Source organism: Schistocerca gregaria, chromosome 4 (assembly GCF_023897955.1).
Source record: "Schistocerca gregaria isolate iqSchGreg1 chromosome 4, iqSchGreg1.2, whole genome shotgun sequence".
Taxonomy (NCBI): Eukaryota; Metazoa; Arthropoda; class Insecta; order Orthoptera; family Acrididae; genus Schistocerca; species Schistocerca gregaria.
In genome coordinates, this window is record NC_064923.1 from 656322818 (window position 1) to 656345618 (window position 22801).

Consider the following 22801-nt stretch of genomic DNA (forward strand, 5'->3'; position numbering starts at 1 on the left):
AAGAATAGTAGTGCATAAAGTGACAACAGGACACACAAAACAAGGTATTTGGACAGAGGCACACAGCCACAAAGAGTCTGCCATGAAGCAGATAGGTATTACAATAGTAGCCTGCAGTGCCACAGAGAAAAAATAATAATAATCTGTGGGCAAGGAATTGTGAACATAGAGGATATCCTCTCAGAAACAGCAAAGCTGGAAGATGGTTAACAAAAATGGACACACTCCAAGCAAAGGACATAAGAATGGACGTGAATGGGCACAAATCAGCCAGATAGTGAGAATTCAGGAAATTCCTGCCAGTTCCTGGAATAAAATCTGTAGGACCTAGATCTGGAGGACCACAAGTGGTTATTAGTGTGTGCTCAGTTTACATCATTAGAATGGAGAATGTAAGTAATGAACAGAATAACTTAGAAGAATAAAATATTATAAAAAGTAATGTGTAGTTATTCAAATTATTAAATTTTGTAAGTGAATAACAAAAACCTAAAAGATTCAGAATTACGGCTTTCTACAGTAACAAATGGCTTATATAATGTAGTACTGAAGACAAGAATGTACATTGCAAGCTGTAGAAGGCACTGTTTGAAAGTTACGGAAAACTCATAAGACGCCAAATATTCTTGGAATTTGAAATGAAAGAAAAATTGGGCCGCATGTACACAGTAGTGATGCCATATATAAAGTTACTGTTGAATCAAAGTGGCTGAAGGTGAACCCATGCCTATCATGTAGCTAAACATGCAGATGGCAAGAAAGTGACATACCTGAAGATTTGACTGGGCAGGTAGAACTATGAATGATTAAGCAGCACATGAATGGTCTAAAGAAGAATTTTGTGCAAATAAATAAATAAATAAATAAATAAAAATTATACCAATAGATTAGAACACACCAACACAAATATTGAATAAGTATCACCAGAACAACCAAGTAGTCACAAAAGGAACTGCCAAAGAGTAAAAATACAATGTACATTATACTTGTGTACCAAGTCTTCATAAATTACAGATGAGAAAAGAAACAATTGATAGCTGTAGAAGTAATAAAGCATAGATGTCTGAAGAATAGCAGTTCATTATTTAACAATGTGTATAAGGAGCCATATAAGATGATTGAAGTTAAATATCTGAAGACATGGAAGCTAGTAGAATTTGGAAAAGCAGAAAAGAAACAATTCTGGAAATGTGCAAAGACATAATATAAAAACGTATTTTTGCAAAAGAGAATTTCCAAGGAAGACAGTAAAACTGACAATTGCATCTAAGAGATATTAGATCAGACATATGAGAGAGTTATTTGTGTTTGCAGAACAATGTTTGCTTATAGACAGAGTTCATTTGCAGCAATTCTGCAATGACTGTGTCACCACACACACGCGCACACCACGCACACACCTGAAGAGCACAGCACACTTTCTTTGCATGTTAGTAGCCACCAAATGGAACAGGTGACACAGAACTCCACAACAACAACTCCACGACAGCTCACACCAGAGTGATTGCCAGTACTGGCTGGTGTTTCATGTAGCAGTTGAAAGCAGATGTTGAGAGAGGTGCTTCACAGGCTTTCAGCAGATGTTCAGACATTCCGGAGATGACCAAGCTATGAAGCTATGACCTTCATCGTCAATCAGCTATGCACAGCTGCCTGCTCTCACATATTGTATAACTAACAAAACGTCATACAGAGGCAGTGCCTATGGAATTAACTAGTTCCATATTTTGGGAAATGGTAAAATGAACTAAAAAAAAAGGAAAAATTTTGAACACTTCCTCATTTTTACTACCATGAACAATCTCTTAAGTTTTGATTTTTAATAATTCAGGTGTCAAGTGAGAGCCTGTAAGAAATACTGTAGGGATGGTTGAATGAAAGTGTGAATCTGTTGCCTATTTCAACATCAAAATTTTCGGTACTAAGGTTGAGTTAAGAGGGCACCATTGCTATCTGGTATTTCATATGAATTATTTTGGTGGTTCTACAGATTTTGGCTTTTGGACTTATTTTGCCTAAATTTCTGAGTTACTCATTGGTTACCAGGGGCATCTTTTTTGTTATTTCCCAAAATACTCATTTCTTGCACGGAAAAAAATGCAATGGGAGGATGAAGTTCTTAGGTATCTAATTTTGTCACTTATCTCTAATGGACCAGAACCCACAGGTGGTGCAGGGATGCTCCATCTGTATATACGAGCTGTCTGGCACTGCCAACTTGTCTCACGGCAGTTGGTTTGAAAGCCTGCAAAGTGAGTCACAGGTGAGTACGGTGTGCAAAATCACATGTCAGAATGCGAAAGTAGGTGTGGACATTAATAATTTATGATTCATATTAGTTTTGCCTGAAATGAGACATAATATTTTGTGGCAGCCACACCAAATTAGAAAAGCTGGCTAACTTTAGTCGAGTTCTACAGTGGCCTGAAGAACAGAGTTCCTGGGTACAAAAAAATACTGCAGAGGAAAGGAAATACAGTACTAAACTAACTATAGCAGGTGTTTAAAGTGACCAACATTCATCTCTTGGAACTTCTGTGCCCTGGTCAGCAAGTTGCTGAAGGCAGATTGAAGCTGGAATTGCTACAGTCTCATCTCAAACGTTCTACTGCAGTTCTTGAAAATTGTACACTTTAGAATTGAGGGCTCCCCACACAAAGCAATTGCACAATGACAGATCAAGTGACCTGCATGGCCAGCTAAGTCCACAACTAGACTGATCTCTGTGAACAAGTCTGTCGGAAGTGAAGATTGTATAACATGCTCCGAGGTTCGGCCGGCTGTCTGTGTGAATCCTGATGTACTGTGAATGAACTTTACTCATCACAGGGACTTTTGTATTAACTTATTTAAAGTAAAAGAAAGTATATTTCAAAGTTATCTGCCTTCAAGAGCCCTTATTTCTTTTTGTGTGTTTCTGACTTAGTTATATGGAGTGGTAAGAGTAGAAGTTTGACAAGGCTCGTGTCAGATATTTGGTTAGGAACCTTATTACCATGACACCTGTACCTTTGGACGAAAGCTATCCACCAATGCCATTGAGATCAAGAGCCCAACACCAAACCAATATGATAGCAGATTATAACAGCACACACATTTATCTAAAACCAGTGTGGGGCTTTACTAGTTGGTTGTTACAGTGTCTAGTTCATATTACTGAACATCCTTCATGCCAGTTTACTTTTGATCACTGCAATACAAGTGTCAATCACTTCCCAATGTGCAGTGTGTGCAAGGGCTGGACAACACATCTAAACATCAGTGGCAGTAAATAATGTTGTACCAGTGCTGAAACGTTTACACTGCCCTATTTTCAGAAGACAAAATTCTCTATCAACAAGAGGTTCTAAACAGCTCCTCTCCAGGGGCCACGTGCATTAAAGTTAAAACCCTATGTAAGAGAAATGTGTGGGGTAGCCGTGTGATGAGGTTACTGAGATCCTCCTGCTCAGCAGAGATGGTAGATGGAACAGATAGTGAACTTATGTTGCAGGTATACTGTTACAGCAACTTCTTGCACAACATATTAAGGGGGAGAGGAGAAAAGTGGTATGTATCATCTAAAAAGATTACCATTTGACCTTTAGCCTTTGCTTTCTCCCCACTCAGGTAGTCCTTTCCATGATGGCCATATCCACATAGTACAGGGGAGTCGAAGCCTTAAAACGTGTATTTTGTAGACACAAACACTATGGTGTCCCTTGTACTAAATGTTTCAGTTCCTCCACATGAGCTCTGAATCCAGTGTAGTGTGGGAGCCATTTTATCAGTGATATTTATCTTTCCTCCTGTTGTTTCACAGGGGTGGGGATCCTTTAACACTTGCAGATTTAGTTGAAAGGCTGGCTAATTGCCTTTGGCAACCTTCGTATTCCACAGACTCTGAAGCTGAATTGTTTGAACTGTCGGACAAAATTGGATTTTCATGATCTGATGGTTTATGATTTTGTGTTAGACATTTTTCTGTGAGTTTTTCTTTTGGAGGAGATACTGAAGTTACATTTGTGGCCTTAGCAACGTTTGCTGAAATATGCCTGTTGCGATATTGTAAGCTGGAAGAGCACTTTTGCAATTACACTTACAAAGTGTAGGTGTTCATACTTGTAATTTTTACCCATGTTCATGTAGGTGCATCAGCTTTCTGGATATAGTTTTAGAGGCCAAAGCTAAAAAGTAATGAACAAAGCAGATCATATGGCTTTATATTTATTCTTTTGGTTTTCCTATATGGAATTTGCTTTGTTATTCTGACCTCTTGTATCTTCTTTTCTTCCACGGATATAGTGCCATATTTACTCCAGGCAGAGTTATTTCCAGAACAGTTTACACACCAGAAGAGATAAACAAATACCTCCATCATGGACAGCCTTATCACTTCTGTTGTAAGTGGCTTTCCTTAACATATTAGAATGGAGTGCACTTAAATCACTCCTCGTCAAGCCCACTCACCCTTCACTTCTTTTGGAATTACTGTAATGTCTCCACATTAAAAACAACTTTGCTATAATTCAAGGTGATGTGTAGCTCAGTTTCTATGACTATCTCCTTGGCATTAAGCTATCTTGGGACCTGTTGTTCACTGGGAACTGGATGTTTCAGACAAGAATATCCCACTTCTTAACCACATTTAAGATCTTAAAGAGCCAAGAATGACCTAAAGACCCTTGCCAATGTACAAAGGTGAAACTTTCTCAACGCCATCCTTTTTTTTAAATTATTAAAATACATTAGGCAAGCAGCATGTGTTCTGCTACTGCTAAATGATGCACCTCATATAATCCGTTCTTCAGGAGGACTGGTTACCTAAGCACTCTTTTCAACACTGCATGCCCGGTGCTTAGAGAACAGTCGGCACTCACCAGCCCCAGCTCAGGAACTGTGGGAAACTGAACTCCCTGAGGCACTTGCCCTATAGAATGGCCAGAGAGGCATGTATTGCTTTATTGAGGGTACCACTGTATCCAATCAGTGGTGAGAAATCTTTCAACAGTTACAACCCACTGATTCCAATCTGTCAGTGCTCAGCACCATGATGATGATTAAGTTCATGTTTTTAGAATAAGTGCTTTCAAAAAGTACTTATGTTTTTATTAAAACATATAAAGTTTGTTTTATTTAAAAATAAGAAAGTTCTATTGCATACTGTTACCAAAAACAAGCCTCACGTTGTGCACGTTTGGTGCCCTGCTTACTGGAAGAAAAAGTTACAAAAAATGAAGGAAAATGGAATCTTAACAAAAGAGAAAGTATGGGTGAAGTCACATGACCTTTTCAGATGTAGACAGTAATGAAAGAAAATATGATGACTGTTGGTATAAAATAATATTTTGAAAAGAAAAATGGTGGTAACAGGAATAAGGCAATGATATAAAGCACATGGTAAAGAAACTGCCAAGTAAAGGGGGTGAGAAGCAGAGCTCTGCACTCTCGGTCATCCATAGACAATACAGCCACAAGTGCATGATTGGGAGACGGCAAGGCACATAATTCAACTAGAATGTTGATTAGGTTGGTCTGGATACAGACTACTACTTTTGGGAATGAAGGCAAAAATTTAGACGAAGCACTCCTTATCCCAAGGAAAGATGAGACAGTCAAAGCTGTGGCGAAGAAGATAGTTGATTTTTTCAGAGTTTCAGTGGTGTGGTAATTTCTGGATGATAACTGATTCACAATGGCACTGAGTGATTGATATCATAGGAAGAATTGGTGCAAATAGCCTGTCTGTGAAGAGACGGATAATATTCTGTCAAGTTATCCAGAAATTTTTGCATGGCATTTTGTTCCTTCTCAGCTTGATCAATTATGACGAATCTCTACCCTCAACCCTTAAAGTACACTATTGGCCATTAAAATTGCTACACCTAGAAGAAAGGCAGATGATAAATGGGTATTCATTGGACAAATATATTATACTCGAACTGACATGCGATTAAATTTTCAGGCAATTTGGGTGCACAGATCCTGGGAAATCAGTACCCAGAACAACCACCTGTGGCCGTAATAACGGCCTTGATACGCCTGGGCATTGAGTCAAACAGAGCTTGGATGGCGTGTACAGGTACAGCTGCACATGCAGCTTCAACATGATACCACAGTTCATCAAGAGTAGTGACTGGCGTATTGTGACAAGCCAGTTGCTCGGCCACCATTGACCAGACGTTTTCAATTGGTGAGAGATCTGGAGAATGTGCTGGGCAGGGCAGCAGTCGAACATTTTCAGTAGCCAGAAAGGCCCGTACAGGACCTGAAACATGCGGTCATGCATTATCTTGCTGAAATGTAGGGTTTCGCAGGGATCAAATAAAGGGTAGAGCCACGGGTCATAACACATCTGAAATGTAACCCCCACTGTTCAAAGTGCCGTCAATGTGAACAAGAGGTGCCCGAGACGTGTAACCAATGGCACCCCATTTCATCACGCCGGGTGATACGCCAGTATGGCGATGACGAATACACGCTTCCATTGTGCGTTCACCGTGATGTCACCAAACACGGATGCGACCATCATGATGCTGTAAACAGAACCTGGATTCATCCGAAAAAATGACGTTTTGCCATTTGTGCACCCATGTTCATCGTTGAGTACACCACCGCAGGCGCTCCTGGCTCTGATGCAGCATCTAGGGTAACTGCAGCCATGGTCTCCGAGCTGATAGTCCATGCTGCTACAAACATCGTAGAACTGTTCGTGCAGATGGTGGTTGTCTTGCAAATGTCCCCATCTGTTGACTCAGGGATCGAGACGTGGCTGCACGATCCGTTACAGCCATGCGCATCAGATGCCTGTCATCTCGACTGCTAGTGATACGAGGCCATTGGGATCCAGCACGGCATTCCGTATTACCCTCATGAAACCACCGATTCCATATTTTGCTAACAGTCATTGAATCTCTACCAACACGAGCAGAAATGTCGTGATCTGCCTTTATCAAAGTCAGAAATGCGATGGTACTCATTTCTCCTCCTTACACAAGGCATCACAACAATGTTTCACCAGGCAACACCGGTCAACTGCTGTTTGTGTATGAGCAATCGGTTGGAAACTTTCCTCGAGTCAGCATGTTGTAGGTGTCGCCACCAGCACCAACCTTGTGTGAATGCTCCCAAGAGCTAATCATTTGCATATCACAGCATCTTCTTGCTGTCAGTTAAATTTCATGTCTGTAGCATATCATCTTCATGGTGTAGCAATTTTAATGGCCAGTGGTGTAGCATTCTAAATAGTACCCTATCCTATTCCTACACCTCCTCAATCCCAGTCTCGCAACATAGCATATAATAACACTAAAGAGAACTGAGAAGTATCACCAGGTTGTGCCTTGCAGACTGCGTAAAGGGCCGAGAAGAGCACAAACAGCTCACAAGAAAAAGGAATGTGCTGCTTCTCAAGGATCTGGCTCTAACTGAATCTTGCCCACACACAATTTGAAGGAATTTTTCTATCCTGAGATGCCTCAGACACAGGGCACGCTGATGCATATTGCCAATCTCCAGTCAGGAAATACAACCGGCAGTCTCCTGTGGCTGAACAGTAAGCCTGCCAGCAACATAACTTTACAAAAAAACCTGCACCTCTTAGCAGAATTTCCATTAATATGCGTCCTCTGGGTGTTCCATAACCTTTGTCCCCTCTAACAACATTCAACAGTCCATCACCAAACTGCTGCCTTTAGTTGACACAGGTTCACATGTATGTGCAGTCCCACAGATCCTCACAGCATCAGAGTGCCAAGCACCAACATCAATCTTGTTACAACAAGCAGTTTCTCCATAGCAGCATATGGCTGGTTGACAGTCATTATGAAGAAAAGCTTGTGTAGAGCTTTTGAGTGGCATGTTACCAATGCCAATGTCACCTTCCCAATTGTAGGTCTCTATTTTCTGTCCTGTGACCTCATACTTGAAATGACAGTTGCATCTTGGAACAACCAATTTCAGTACAAACAATTGGCCAACTAATTCAGAGCAGTGATCTTATGATGCATTTACTCACAGGACTTCACTTCTGCACCTCTTAGCAGAATTTCCATTAATACGCATCCTGTGGGTGTTCCATAACCTCTGTCCCCTCTAACAACATTCAACAGTGCATCACAAACAGCCACAGTTGGCCCCACCTGTGTTCTTTCAACTTCTGCATCTTGGTCCCAACAAACTTTTGATTGCCAAGACAGAATTCAGCACAATCCCACAAACAGGATGTACAGTTCATCAATTTACTATATTTGCAAGGATAAGTCTAACACAACTCATATGCAGTATAAGCTGTCCAGAGGCTGCCCACTAATGACTGATCTGCCAGAACAGCTATCCACCTCACGAATATGTAATGCAACACATACTGAGGAAAACATGTTAGATTTGTACAGTCTTTGCAGTCTGGGTGGTTAGGGTTAGGTACCAAACCTCTGTGATACACTAGGTATCACAGTTATCCTGAATGCAGCACACTACCTCAGGAACCACAGAATCAGCCAGTATCCCAGCAGGTCTGTAACCACTGATTTCTGGCTAGACCTCCGAAGAAAGGAACAGGACAACCAGTGGTTAAATTTTCAGTACCAAAATGGTTCAGGGCTTCACATGTACTGACCCCACTTCCAAAAGCGCAGTAAATGCTCCTTGAGATTCAGAATTCCAAGGCTTCTTATGCTGCAATATGGAATCTGAAGATGACTGCAGTTTACCAGATGAAACTTATGAGGTGAACATTGCTCCATCTTGACTACCATTAAAACTACTTCTGGAAGATGTGACAATGCACTGTAAATCATCTCTGGACTCAACAATGAGTTTTATGGTTTCTGCTTTTTGAGCGCGCACCATCTTGACAGTTGTCAAAAGTGGAGTCTGCAGCTGTGGCTGGCCTTAAACCCTCAGTCAGAGGAAATATTCAAAAGGAAGCCAAGTAGTGCAATGAATTTTATGGTTGTGTATCAGTATAAATACTGAACAGTAAATCACAAGTAAGGAATGCCATCCAATGCTGAAGCATTCATGAAAGTTGGAACTGTATTCTTATCTCATGGCATGATTTTGTTGCTGTAATCAAATAATGTCCTTTGACAAATGATATTATTAATTAAAAGTTACATCAAATTCATTGTGCTTAATGAACTTTTGATTGCTTATCAATTAATACTAATGGTGGAACAAGCCATCATTGACAAAAAGAACCACTTTTTAGAATTCACACAATTTGTGCTACATAATCTCATTCAATTTTGACAATATTCTTTCGCACCTTATACTCGCAAATGATGTCTTAATAATGAACTGGCTCTTTTTGTTATTGCTTATAGTTCTTATATACTTTGAAATTAAGTAAATTACTGCACATATTTAGCAAGTTTTACAATGGAAAAGATACAGTCACAGGGCTGTTTACATGTGGTGCATTTTAGGCCGTACATTGCTAATGCAAAATGTAACTAACATACCAAAATTGTTTTTAAAACTGGAAGAAGAGCCACACCTATTTCCAATCTCTAGTAAATAAGTGATATATCTTGGCGCTATGCAGAGTCGTGGCTCTTGCTTCTCTTTCGTATGTAATTTATTAAGTCAATTACAGTCACATTCAAAGCTAACATTTCATTACTAATTATTTTCATTTTAAAACTAGAGCTAGACAATCACAGATCAGGTAGCACAGGTAGCCTTACACAAGTAGCATATATTTCAGTTTGTCTTGTCTGCACTAACAGCTTTGTTCACAAAACATTCAGTAACTGTTTTATCATCCACGGTGATTATATCAGACCTGTTTCCTGGTGTCCAGTCAGCAATTGTGCCATGAATATTTCAGAAATTACATCAATTCAAAATTTTATTGCTATATGATCTGACTTTTCCTTAGTTACATGTTTAAAAGACTAAGTATCAGATTCTGTCATAATCGCAATTTAATTTGCCTATCTGCTACATTTTGTTTCTGAAGAACACAATGCAACATATCAACTATACGACAAATATGGAGTTTTGTGAAACTACAAAAGCAGAGTTTCTTGAAACTTTGCCACACAGATATGTTCCACAAAGAATCTGCTCATGTGAACTAAGCCTTAAGGTGATTAGAGAGTTGAATCTGTATACCACTTTTAACTTATAGAACTGAATCTGTATCCTACTTCTTCTCTTCCTCCTCCTCCTCCTCCTAAGACACATTATCATTTGACAACTGTTGCTGAAATATCAAAGGCAATATATCATCATCTGCAACCTGAATATTTATCAACACCAACTTAAGAAATCTGGAAGAAAACTGCTGATTATTAGTACTGGGAACTACTAAATTTACTGATCTGCTTTGGCAGCTTCAATGGAAAGTACACCAGGGATAAAGCTCCTGATAAATATTTTATAATTACAATCCACGGTCTCATAAACTGTTTTTAGAAGCAGAATGACTTTTTTTATCTGCTGACACTGACAAGTGTTAGCATGAATGTGATGGGAGAGTGGAACCTAAACCCTTGTTGGAAGAAGACTCAAAATTTCATTATTGTTTTGCTGTAGACGAAGTGTTTCCCCGCACAAAACATGGAATGAGACTATGTCCTTAAAGTCAATTAACTCATGGAAGGCATGTATTTAGCTACATATTATCCAGGGAAGATTTGAAGAATGTTCTTCTGTCATGTTAGAGTCAAAAATCTAGGTGTACACATTATGTCACCTCTCTAATGTGGTAATGCAGTTGTAACTGTGACTGGATCCCGAGTCGGCGGTTTACTACACAAGAAATTAGGACAAGCCACATCAATAGTTTATGGAAAAGCACATTATTGGCATAAAAATAACATGATCGAAAGTCACACTAATTTTCATTTCACCAACCATGGATGACTCTTAAAAAAATATATTATTCCACTGAAAAAGCCTGTAAGCACAACTATTTATTCACAACCAATACAAAAGAGTTACTTGTTTGCACCTGTTACTTTCATTCAGAGTAGTCACCAGCATTGTACAGAACCCGTTGCCAGCGATGTGGAAGGCGTAGTATACCGTTAGCAGAGCCTGTTCTATTGATGGTGCGAATGGGGCAGTCTATTGCCTGTCGAAACTCTGGAACAGTTCTGAAGCGAGTGCCACAAAGTGGTTCCTTCATCTTTGGAATCAAATCAAAGTCACAAGCACTTAAGTCACCTGCAGGCAGTTTTGGGAAAGAAGCGGCAACATTTTCTGTGAACCCACCCGTCATTTTACACAATAATGCCAAGGTGCATACAGCACAAGCTGTGGCTGCTCTGTTTGGTCGATGGGACGGGTAAGTATTGTACCACCCACTATACTCCTCAGACTTAAGTCCTTGTGACTTTGATTTGATTCCGAAGATGTAGGAACCACTTCGTGGGATTCCCTTCAGAACTGTGAAAGAGACCGCTCCACCCACACCATCAACAGAGTAGGCTCTGCTAACAGTACACTACGCCTTCAACATTGCTGGCAACGGGTTCTACACAACACTGGTGACTACTTTGAAGGACAGTGTCAGGTGCAAACATGTAACTCTTTTGTATCGGTTGTGAATAAATAGTTGCCACTATTTACGTTCCAACCCTTGTATATGATAGTAAGAGAGAGCCTTCAGAATCAGATTTTAGATTGTAAGACATTTCCAGGGGCAGATGTGGACTCTGACCACAATCTATTGGTTGTGAACTGTAGATTAAAATCGAGGAAGTCACAGAGAGGTAGAAAATTAAAAAGCTGGGACATGGATAAACTGTAAGAACCAGAGGCCTTAGAGTGTTTCAGAGGGAGCATTAGGGAATAATTGACAAGAACAGAGGAAACAAATACAGTAGAAGAAGAATAGGTAGCTTTGAGAGATGAAATAGTGAATACAGCAAAGGATAAAGTAGGTAAAAAGACGAGAGCTAAGAGAAGTCCTTAGGTAACACAAGAGATATTTGAATTTAATTGATGAAAGGAGAAAACATAAACATGCAGTAAATGAAGCAGGTGAAAAGGAATACAAACATCTCAAAAATGAGAACAACAGGAAGTGAAAAACATTAACCGGGAATGACTAGAGGACAAATGTGAGGATGCAGAAGCATATATCATTACGGGTAAGACAGATGCCGCCTACAGAAAAATGAAAAGAGACCTTTTGAGAAAAGAGAACCACCTGTAAAGAGCTCAGATGGTAAACCAGTCCTAAGCAAAGAAGGGACAGCCAAAAGGTGGAATGCTTATATAGAGAGTCTATAGAAGGGTGATGTACTTGAGGGCAATATTATGAAAATGGAAGAAGACATAGATGAAGATGAGATGGGAGATGCGATACTGAATGAAGAATTTGACAGAGCACCGAAAGACCTAAGTAGAAATGAGTCTCAGGAGTAGATAACATTTCATTAGAACTACGATAGCCTTGGGAGAGCCAACCATGACCAAGGTCTTCCATATGGTGGGCAAGATGTATGAGGCAGGTAAAATACCCTCAGACTTCAAGAAGAATGTAATAATTCCAGTTACAAAGAAAGCAGCTGCTGACAGGTGTGAAAATTACCGAGCTATCAGTTTAATAATTCATGGCTGCAAAAATACTAACTCAAATTATTAACGGATGAATGGAAAAATCGACAGAAGCTGACCTTGGGGAAGATAAGTTCAGTGTCTGTGGAAATGTAGGAATACGCAAGGCAATACTGACCCTACGACTTACCTTACAAGCTAGGATAAGGAAAGGCAAACCTACGTTTCTAGCATTTGTACACTTAGAGAAATCTTTTGACAATATTGACTGGAATACTCTTTCAAATTCTGAACGTGTGCAGGGGTAAAATACAGGGATCGAAAGGCTATTTACAATTTGTACAGAAACCAGAAGGCAGTTATAAGAGTCGAGGGGCATGAAATGGAAGTGGTGGTTAAGAAGGGAGTGAGACAGGGTTGTAACCTATCCTGGTGTTATTCAATCTGTACACACACTGAACAAGAAATAAAGGAAACCAAAGAAATATTTGGAGTAGGAATTAAAATCCAGGGAGAAGAAATGAAAACACTGAGTTTTCTGTTAGAGACGGCAAAGGACTTTGAAGAACAGTTGAAGGAAATCAACAGTGTCTTGAACGGAGGATGCAAGATGAAAATGAGCAAACGCAAAACGAGGATAATAGAATGTAGTCAAATTAAATTTTGTGATTCTGAGGGAAATTAGACTAGGAAATGAGACACTTAAAGTAGTAGATGAGTTTTGTTACTTGGGCAGAAAAATAACTGAGGATGGTCCTAGAAAAGAGGATATGAAATGTAGACTAGCGATGACAAGGAAAGTTTTTCTGAAGAAGAGAAATTTGTTAACATCAAGTATAGACTTAAGTGTCAGGAAGTCTTTTCTGAAAGTGTTTGTACAGAGTGAAGCCATGTATGCATGAGAAACATGGATAATAGAAAAGAATAGAAGCCTTTGAAATGTGCTGCTACAGAAGAATGCTGAAGATTTGATGGTTAGAGCACATAAATGATTTGGAGGTACTGAATAGAACTGGGGGAGAAGAGGAATCTGTGGCACAACTTGACTAGAAGAAGGGATCGGTTGGTAAGACACATTCCGAGGCATCAAGAGTTCACCAATTTAGTACTGGAGGGAGGTGTGGAAGGTAAAAAATGCAGGTAAAGAGATGCATCAAACCAGCCTTTGGACTGAAGACCACATCAACAACAAGGGAAGGAGCAATGCACTTAGGACACCATTGAACCAACTGTTACAACGATGGAGTCTGATATTTTATTGGTTCCTTGAGCAGAGACTAGCACAATAATAGAGAAATTATTTCAAGAGCCCAATGTACATGGAAGAGATTTTAAGCATCAAGTTTTTGTTATTCTGTTTAGAATACAGATTGGATGCCAGAGAGATGTTGCCAATTAGATTTTGAGACGGGTGAGCTTGCGTGAAGAATCAGGAAGGAGGGAAGACCATTTGCTTTAAAAGAATTGGGGAATAAGACTGTGCAGGCACTGTGAGAGTGCGCCTGAGTTCTACTAACATGGAAGAAGACACGGAAATTCCAATTCTGCAGTTTCAAGGAAAAGATAATGGCATGAAGACACAGGGCGTTGTGAATAACACTGTTGCTGCTATTCAAGTGAAATTAGAAGTTAACAGAAGTTGCCGGGCATCAAAAGGAAACGTTTAAAGAGGTATTGTGATATCACCAAGAAGTATTTTCATCCTGGCCCAGACTAATGAAAGAATGTGTTTGCAAATTGTAACCAGCCCTCATTAACGATTTTGTATAAAATCTTACTCTGTGCTATTAGCCCAAAAACCTGCTGTCCACCAACAAATCCAGATAATCAAGCAATTTGAAAGTAAGCACAGCAGTCATACCAGCATTAATTTAGTGAAGCAACTGTCAACAGTTTATCAAATGGCAGTGTAATCAACAGGATAAAAAATTTAGAGAAGCTATTACAGTGATTTAATGGTGTCAAATTTTTGAACAGTTTTGACCTCACAAGCAATTACTAGTAATTTTTATTGCACCCAGAAACCCAAAATACATCGCATTTCTGTAGAATGGTCAGAGGCTTCAATTTAAGAGAACCTCATTTAATTCGAATGTATTTTCTGCTGGCATTATGGGAACACTCGCTCAGGTGTTTGAGCACTTAACAGTGGGGTCATCAATGGCCTTGCAGTAAATGAAGATAGGAGTGGGGAAAATCTAATAAAAATAACGAATTTTAAAGCCAAGTTGTATCGACATATGTCAGGAGACATGTGCAATACCATCAACAAAATTTAGATAGAAGAAAGCACAGTAACTAGATAAAAATTGAAGATAATATACCAGTACAGACATATTCAAAAGACCACCAGATTACTGTGGCTGGGTCACTACTCAGAAATAATAAGTGAACAAGTCACTACATGACATTCTAAAATCGCACACCTAGTATTTTTAACAAGTCCTGACATCACACAAAGCCTTAAAACATGAACTACTCTCACTTCATTAGCAGTCAAAATAGAAGGCAGGCTCTATAGGAGATCCAGTTCTGCCATCAGGTTGTAATATAGAACAGATTCAATATAGATGTCATATTGACAGCTGAGGTCTACATTTCTTACACACTGACGGCTACTGGCAATGTATAAGATAGCCATGTGTCAATGGGCAATGTCCCACTCCATGCCTTGTAAGTGTTACTTCTTCAGCTTTTCACAGCCAGAAAGAAGTAAGCTATGGTCACACTGAAGGCTTCACCTGTCACAGTTTACAGCTCCACACCAGTAGCCACTAAGCCTCCCACCAACATGTGATCTTTCAGCTCAATTTGTGGCAACAGCCTACAGAGGGACCGAACAGTGAGCAGGAGGTGTAAGGGTGACCAGTAGCAAGAAGGGCACTTTGGGAAAAAAGAGCATATAAGAAAGTTCTTGCAGTGATGCCATCTTATCTGCTCTCACAGTGCTTTCAGGATATCAAACAATTCAGCATAACAACTGAAAACTGCTTTTGGAGCCCTATCAGGATAATGCCTGAGAACATCTATCTGCATCTACTTCTATACTCTGCAGACCACTCTAGGTGCATGGTAGACAGTACGTCCCATTGTACCAGTTACTAGGGTTTCTTGCTATTCCACTCACTTATGGGGTGTGGGAAGAATGATTGATTGAGTGCCTCTGTGTATACAATACTTAATCTATGTGAGCAATAAGTAGGGGTTTGTGGTTTACTATTACAGAAATCATTTAAAGACTGTTCTTGAAACTTTGTTAACAGTGCTTGGGTAGCTCAGTTGGTAGAGCACTTGCCCGTGAAAGGCAAAGGTCCCGAGTTCGAGTCTCAGTCCGGCACACAGTTTTAATCTGCCAGGAAGTTTCATACCAGCGCACACTCCACTGTAGAGTGAAAATATCATTCTGGAAACATCCCCCAGGCTGTGGCTAAGCCATGTCTCTGCAATATCCTTGCTTTCAGGAGTGCTAGTTCTGCAGGGTCCACAGGAGAGCTTTTGTAAAGTTTGGAAGGTAGGAGATGAGGTACTGGCAGAAGTAAAGCTGTGAGGACGGGGCTTGAGTCGTGCTTTGGTAGCTCAGTTGGTAGAGCACTTGCCCGTGAAAGGCAAAGGTCCCGAGTTCGAGTCTCAGTCCGGCACACAGTTTTAATCTGCCAGGAAGTTTCATACCAGCGCACACTCCACTGTAGAGTGAAAATATCATTCTGGAAACATCCCCCAGGCTGTGGCTAAGCCATGTCTCTGCAATATCCTTGCTTTCAGGAGTGCTAGTTCTGCAGGGTCCACAGGAGAGCTTTTGTAAAGTTTGGAAGGTAGGAGATGAGGTACTGGCAGAAGTAAAGCTGTGAGGACGGGGCTTGAGTCGTGCTTTGGTAGCTCAGTTGGTAGAGCACTTGCCCGTGAAAGGCAAAGGTCCCGAGTTCGAGTCTCTGTCTGGCACACAGTTTTCATCTGCCATGAAGTTTCACAAAATTTCCTCATCATCAATTTGTAATCCTGTATGAACAGCCAATAAGTGTTTTGTCTCATCAGTATAGTCACACATGTTTGAGTCCTGATTGTCTACAGTAAGGTAGTTCATGGCACTCCAGTCCTAATGCTGTACCAAGAAAATGTTTCTCCAAGTCATCCACACATTGCCCATGCACTACACCACTCACGCACACTTCTCATAAGATGATTCAATACAGTGCACAGTGACAGTACATCTGTGATTGAATGGTGGTGGTAGTGGACCAATTAGGATTCCTGGGCTGGCAGACCTTTATTATAGGTGGTGTGTCAGGTTGCTGTCTGTACATAAAAACAGTAAGTTGTTATTACACTTATCAGGCTTACCACAAGTGATGGGGGGATTTGGATTTAGAGAAATCAAAATAAAACATTTAATTTAAATCCTTGATTGCTTTAGATGAATTTCAAACGTTTATTATTTGATAGACAAGATTAATGGACAATTTCAGTAATTCAGCATTATTTTTGTCTGCAGTTTTGACTAATAGTTCTGGATTAACACCATAAAAAAAGAGTAAAAATTAAGAATTTAATGTTGAATTTAACATAATGCACTTTGTACACTTCAGAAAACATCCCTGAAAGATGGCAGTGTCATCGTTTGCTGCTTTAGGGGATAGGTTTCAACTTAATTATCTCATATAAATTATCCCATCCATCACAAGCAGCATGTGCCATCTAATCATAGATGTTTATCCATACAGTGTTTATGTATGAAAAAACAATCAGAATTAAAATATAACTTACAGAATTCAGTAGATCTTTAACATGACTCAATGAAATGAGAGTCTTTCTTTACTATCAAAAACCAATGCATGATTTTAGTGATATGTGGAAGAGCTTTCATTGTAAAAAAAGAAATTATTACAGGAGAACTTGGTGATGCTTGCTAGTTTCCATATTTCCTAGTTGTGCTACTGAAAACAAGCTTAATAATGAACTATTGTCAATAATGGTGGGCAATCATTTCAACAATGAACTGTTTGCCAACTTGCCGCACTACTGTTAACCAATATCACCCACAAGTGTAATTTCTCTAAGATGATGGTGATAAACAAAAGGGGAAAAAAGTTGCAGAATGTTTCTATTCTCTACATGTAATTTCAGTGCCTTAGGATTTCACTGAAACTATGCACAGTCATGACTTCCATATTTTTAACTTCCTCTCATAGGCTCATTCACTCATGGAATGCCTGGTATAATATGTGTTATATCAGTATTAGAACACAGTTAAATGACTTACAATAAATGGGAGTAACACAAATATATTTTGGGGTAATTAGATACAAGCTACATAATGAAGCAGTTTGCAGCACGCTTTGATCTTGCACACGTTGCATTTGGAGAGGTCCCAAATAGTGATTTTCGACAATTTTGGAATTTTCAAAATCCAAAAAAAGTCAGTATGTGCATGCACGTGATACAATCAAATTTGTTTTACGAATTCAGCCTTATCACCTCTCTATACGCACCAAATATTGTTTCAGTACTATCATTCACACAAGATAAAAAATACTAGAAACTTGCAAAAATGTGATAACTTGTGTAGCTGTATTACTTCTCAACCATGAACCATTGCAACACATCCTTGCTTTCTCCTACAAGGGAGAGGTGAGGTGAGGTGATACCTTTCAAATGAGATCAACATTTTGGCTGCATCAGATTTAAGGAGCTAGGTGGTCACACATGGTGGCACATTTTTTGGAGGGGTGGGGGAGAAAGAGAAAGGGAAAGAGAAGAGAGAGAGAGAGAGAGAGAGAGAGAGAGAGAGAGAGAGAGAGAGAGAGAGAGAGTCCAAAATTGTAAGTTTGGGAGGGCCTAGGTCAGTCCCCCAGGGGTTTCACATTTCAATGTCTGACTTACGAACTTCCCTTAGTGCACTATTAACTGTACTAAATTTCATTAATGTTTGTAACCATGATGCAACCCCCTTCTGATGACTTGCAATTGATGTGAGAGAAAAAGCCCTGAGTAACAACACAAAGAAATCTGTAATGAAAAGAAGTATCAACAGACATCAGAAAGTAACACTGATGAGAATGCCTGCTTTTTCAGCAGGTTTCATTGGTGAAGTCTCTGATTATGAGCTGAGTATCATCTACAATAAATGTTTTGACAAGAAATGGGTTCCTCCGGGATACGATCTTTCATTGGTTCTTACCACACTCCTCTCCTTCAGGTTTGTAGCAGGCAAAGGTGGGGAGGGCGAGGAGCACACTGACATCATCAAGTTTTGATGCTGACTGTCCGTTCCATCCATTGTCTGTACCACTCTAAGTGCGGGGATAGCAGAGTTATTCTTACAGAATTTGTTATGCTGATACAACACCCTATAATGAACAAAGTTAGGAACCACTGTGTCAATGGACAAGATTATCATGTACTCTTTACTAGCGTCTCCTTGAATAGTACCCAACGGCATGGAGGCACCTTTATCAGTTCAAAATTGAACATGTGACCTTCATTGAGGCAGTGCTCTTCCACTGCAGATCTGTTGGTTTAGCAAAGGTGAATGTTTTATATATAATCAATACAGCAATATGTCTGGATGATGTCTTGGCATCCACACTTCCAGTCAATATTAACTTGTGGGTCCTCTAATATCTTTGATGGCATCCAGCATTTCCTTAACTCTGGATTTAGGACATAACATAACATATGTGGATTTTTTTTTCTGAAGATATTTCCTAGAAGGTGCTGCATCCTGGCAGGCAGATAGCTTTATCTCTATGAGATATGATGGGGAATACAGTATTGGAGAGTAGAAGCTAGTGCAAATCCTATCACTCATGTAAAAATCTCCGAGAATTACTTTTTACTGGTACATAGACTGTCACAGTATATCATCTGAATTCTTTTTATGAACAGTGAGGCTGGTTACCTGATATTTTACCAGAGATGCAAAGAATACATTTGTTTGTGCTGAGATAAGAATTTAGATGAAACAATACATCATCACAAGATACAATACTGATCCTACAAATTCTCTTGGAAAATAGGTTAAGGAAAGGCAAACCTACTTCTCTAGGATTCATAAATTTAGAGAAAGTTTCTCACAATGTTGTATGGAATACTCTGACATTCTGCAGGCAGAGGTAAAGTACAGGGAGCAAAAGAGTATTTACAACTTTCACAGAAACCAGACAACAGAGTCAAGGGGTGTGAAAGGAAATCAGTGGTTGAGAAGAGAGTGAAACAGGGTTATAGCCTATCCCTGATGTTATACGAAGAGTACACAGAGCAAGCAGTAAATAAAAACTCTGAAGGTTGCTGATGACATTGTAATTCTGTCAGAGACAGCAAAGGACTCTGATGAACAACTGGACAGAATGGAGAGTGTATTGGAAGAGGGCTATAACATAACAATAACAAAAGCAAAACAAGGATAGTGGAAAGTAGATGAATTAAATCCAGAAATGCTGAGAGAATTAGGATTAGGAAACAAGACATTAAAAGTAGTAGGCGAGTTTTGCTATTTGGGCAGCAAAATAAGTGATGATGGTTGAAGTAGAGAGGATCTGAAATGTACACTGGCAATGGAAAGAAATGCTTTTCTGAAGAAAGGAAATTTGTTAACAATGAATATAGATTTATACAATGGGAAATCTTTCCTAAAAGTATATGTATGGAGTGCAGCCATATATGGAAGTGAAACATGGACAATAAACAGTTTAGACAAGAAGATAATACAAGCTTTTGAAATGCTGTGCTAAAGAAGAAAGCTGAAGTAGATCACATAACTAATTAGAAGGTATCCAATAGAATTGGTAAGAAAATTTGTAGCACAATATGACTAGAAGAAGGTGTCAGTTGATAGGACACATTCTGAGACATCAAGGGATCGCCGATTTAGTGCTGGAGGGACGTATAGAGGGAAAGAATCATATAGGAAGACCAAGACATGAATATAGTAAGCAGATTCAGAAACGTAGGACCTAGTCGCATGGATAGTTGTATCAAACTATTTTGGATTAAAGACCACAACAACTGCAACCTCCAAGACACATTCCAGTACCTGTATTTTATATGCTGACAATAACTATAGTGTTGGAAAAACCCAAAATAGCTTGAGAAAGCTGCTGTGATTTGATAGAGTTATAGCATCAAGAATATATCAGTATGTACTACTAAGCCAAACCTTATAGATAAAGAAGAACACAATGCTTATAAAATAATTTTCGCATTGGCAGCATCAAATAGCAAGCATTGCAATGCAAATGGATGCCTTTTGCTCCAGTAGACATCTAAAGTCCACTTTTATTTTGAGTTAAAATTAGATATTTTAATAATTATGTTTTACTGACTATGGGCCAAACACAAGCTTCTTAGTAACATACCTCAAATCTGAACTGTCTGCTAGGCACATCAACACCTGCTATATCTACAAGATTGGCAAACTGTGCATTGTGATGGTCCTTGAGGAATTGTAAAACTGGAACTACACCCTCTGGGACAATCAATACTTCAAGTTCATCACCTGCTGTCAGCTGGACTTTCTGCACAAACTTTGGAAGACATTCTGCTACATAACAGCCATAATCACTCAATTGTGCACGTTGTGCAGCATCAAATTTACGAGCAGTTGCTGTAATATCAATGTCACATTAGACAAGGTAGACATATACATGTATTATCGAATACATTATATCATGAACTGAAAAAAAAACTAATTAAAGGTGTATTATACAAACACCCAAGGCCAACTGATTGCATATTTCTACTACTGGCCATAATTCTCTTCCTGTATGAAGAAAATAAACAAGAAAAATATATGTAAATAAAAATGGGTGACTTACGCCTAGTTTCTGCTGCAGCTGCTGCATTATCATGTTTACGTCTAAGATGAATGGGAACACCACTCAGACAGCCTGTAGGGAATTGTACATTGACAGCTTTTAAATACGTTGTCTCTACCCTCACTAAATTCAATACATATCGTACTATTCAAGTTGTAAGTGAAAAATATAGGAAAGTACTTTCACATACAATTGATTCATCAAAGGTTCAACAGCAAATTGAAGTGTCGTATTTGGATGTTACTTAATAACAAACACCAATGGAATGTTTTCAGCATATTAAAAGTCTAATCCTGGATCTTATATAGAGATACAAAAATTGCTGCCCGTTTTAACAAACACAACACACGAGATGAAAATTCATATAGATACGTATTTATTATTGTGCTTACCGGTCTGAGACACTGTTGTTCTAAATAATCCACATACATTTCTAATCACAGACACAGCCATGTCTCATATAATAACACAAACACCCACAGGCTTATTAGGTTTCGGGCTTTCTGCTAGATCTAAGATGTTTCACAGTCAAAGATATTTCTATTGCAGCAATTAAATGCATTGCATTAACATATTTGTTAAAGTACCGTCACACCTCCTTGGCAGCAATTAAATGTCTCGTTGGAAACTTCGCCGCGATAACTCACGCACGATCTGTTTCGAGAAATCAGTGTCTGGTTTAGTTTCTGATACCGATGAATGTTGATCACCGGCATCTCGGCAGTGAGTAGGCAGTTTTTATCCTAAGTTCAATCGTTTGAATTTCTAGTAAAAATGTGAAAATAAGGTTATTTTCTGCAATTTACAAGAATTTGTTGGCTGCGCAATTTACAAAAATTTGTTGGCTAGTCTTGATGAGTGCCAAATGAAATGTTGCACTGTTACTCGAAACGGAAAGATGGCTAACATAATTTATTTATTTATCCATTCGTACAGAACATGCCTTGTATGAATGTCACCAAAAGTTGAAATACTCGTTCTGTGAAGGATTATCATAGCTTAACATCCCTTTAACGATGATGTTATCACACATGTAAAGTACCTGACAAACGTTTCAAAACCAAGGTTACGAGCAGATAAAAACCATGGTAGACCTGTACTAAAGACTGACAAATTTGATAATCGGTATAGTTTTATAATATATACAGTAGTATGAAGACTAACTATGCCAAATTAGCATACATTGAGTGTAGAAATGTGTATAAAGACAAGTAATGTTCAGTAAATAAGATAAAAAATCAGTAGTTTCATATCTCAGTGAGGAACTTCCACTTTCAGCACATGGCAGGAATATGTAGAGAACTATGACTCATGTTTAAAAGAATAGTTGACCATGAACTGGATAGATGTGTACCTGGAAAAAACAGTTCATAATGGAAAGGACCTCCATCGTATACAGTCACTGTAAAGAAACGTCCAAAGAAATAGACTACTGCACAATAGGTGTCAAACAAAGCATAGCGTTATAGTTAATGAGATGCCAAATAAAACACGTTTGG

General features: G+C 39.1%; 1 protein-coding gene across 1 annotated transcript in view; it reads right to left on the bottom strand.

The window, feature by feature from the left end:
- The window catches only part of LOC126268228 (NADH dehydrogenase [ubiquinone] iron-sulfur protein 3, mitochondrial-like), a 60468-nt gene extending 38192 nt beyond the window's left edge, over positions 1 to 22276 (bottom strand). The window contains exons 1-3 of the mRNA XM_049973869.1: positions 21695 to 22276; positions 21303 to 21374; positions 20844 to 21091 (exon numbers count right to left, since the gene is read on the bottom strand). Coding sequence (XP_049829826.1) covers positions 20844 to 21091; positions 21303 to 21374; positions 21695 to 21755 — 381 coding nt within the window. The 5' untranslated portion in view covers positions 21756 to 22276. The remainder of the gene's footprint in view (positions 1 to 20843; positions 21092 to 21302; positions 21375 to 21694) is intronic.
- Between the last annotated feature and the right edge of the window lie 525 nt (positions 22277 to 22801).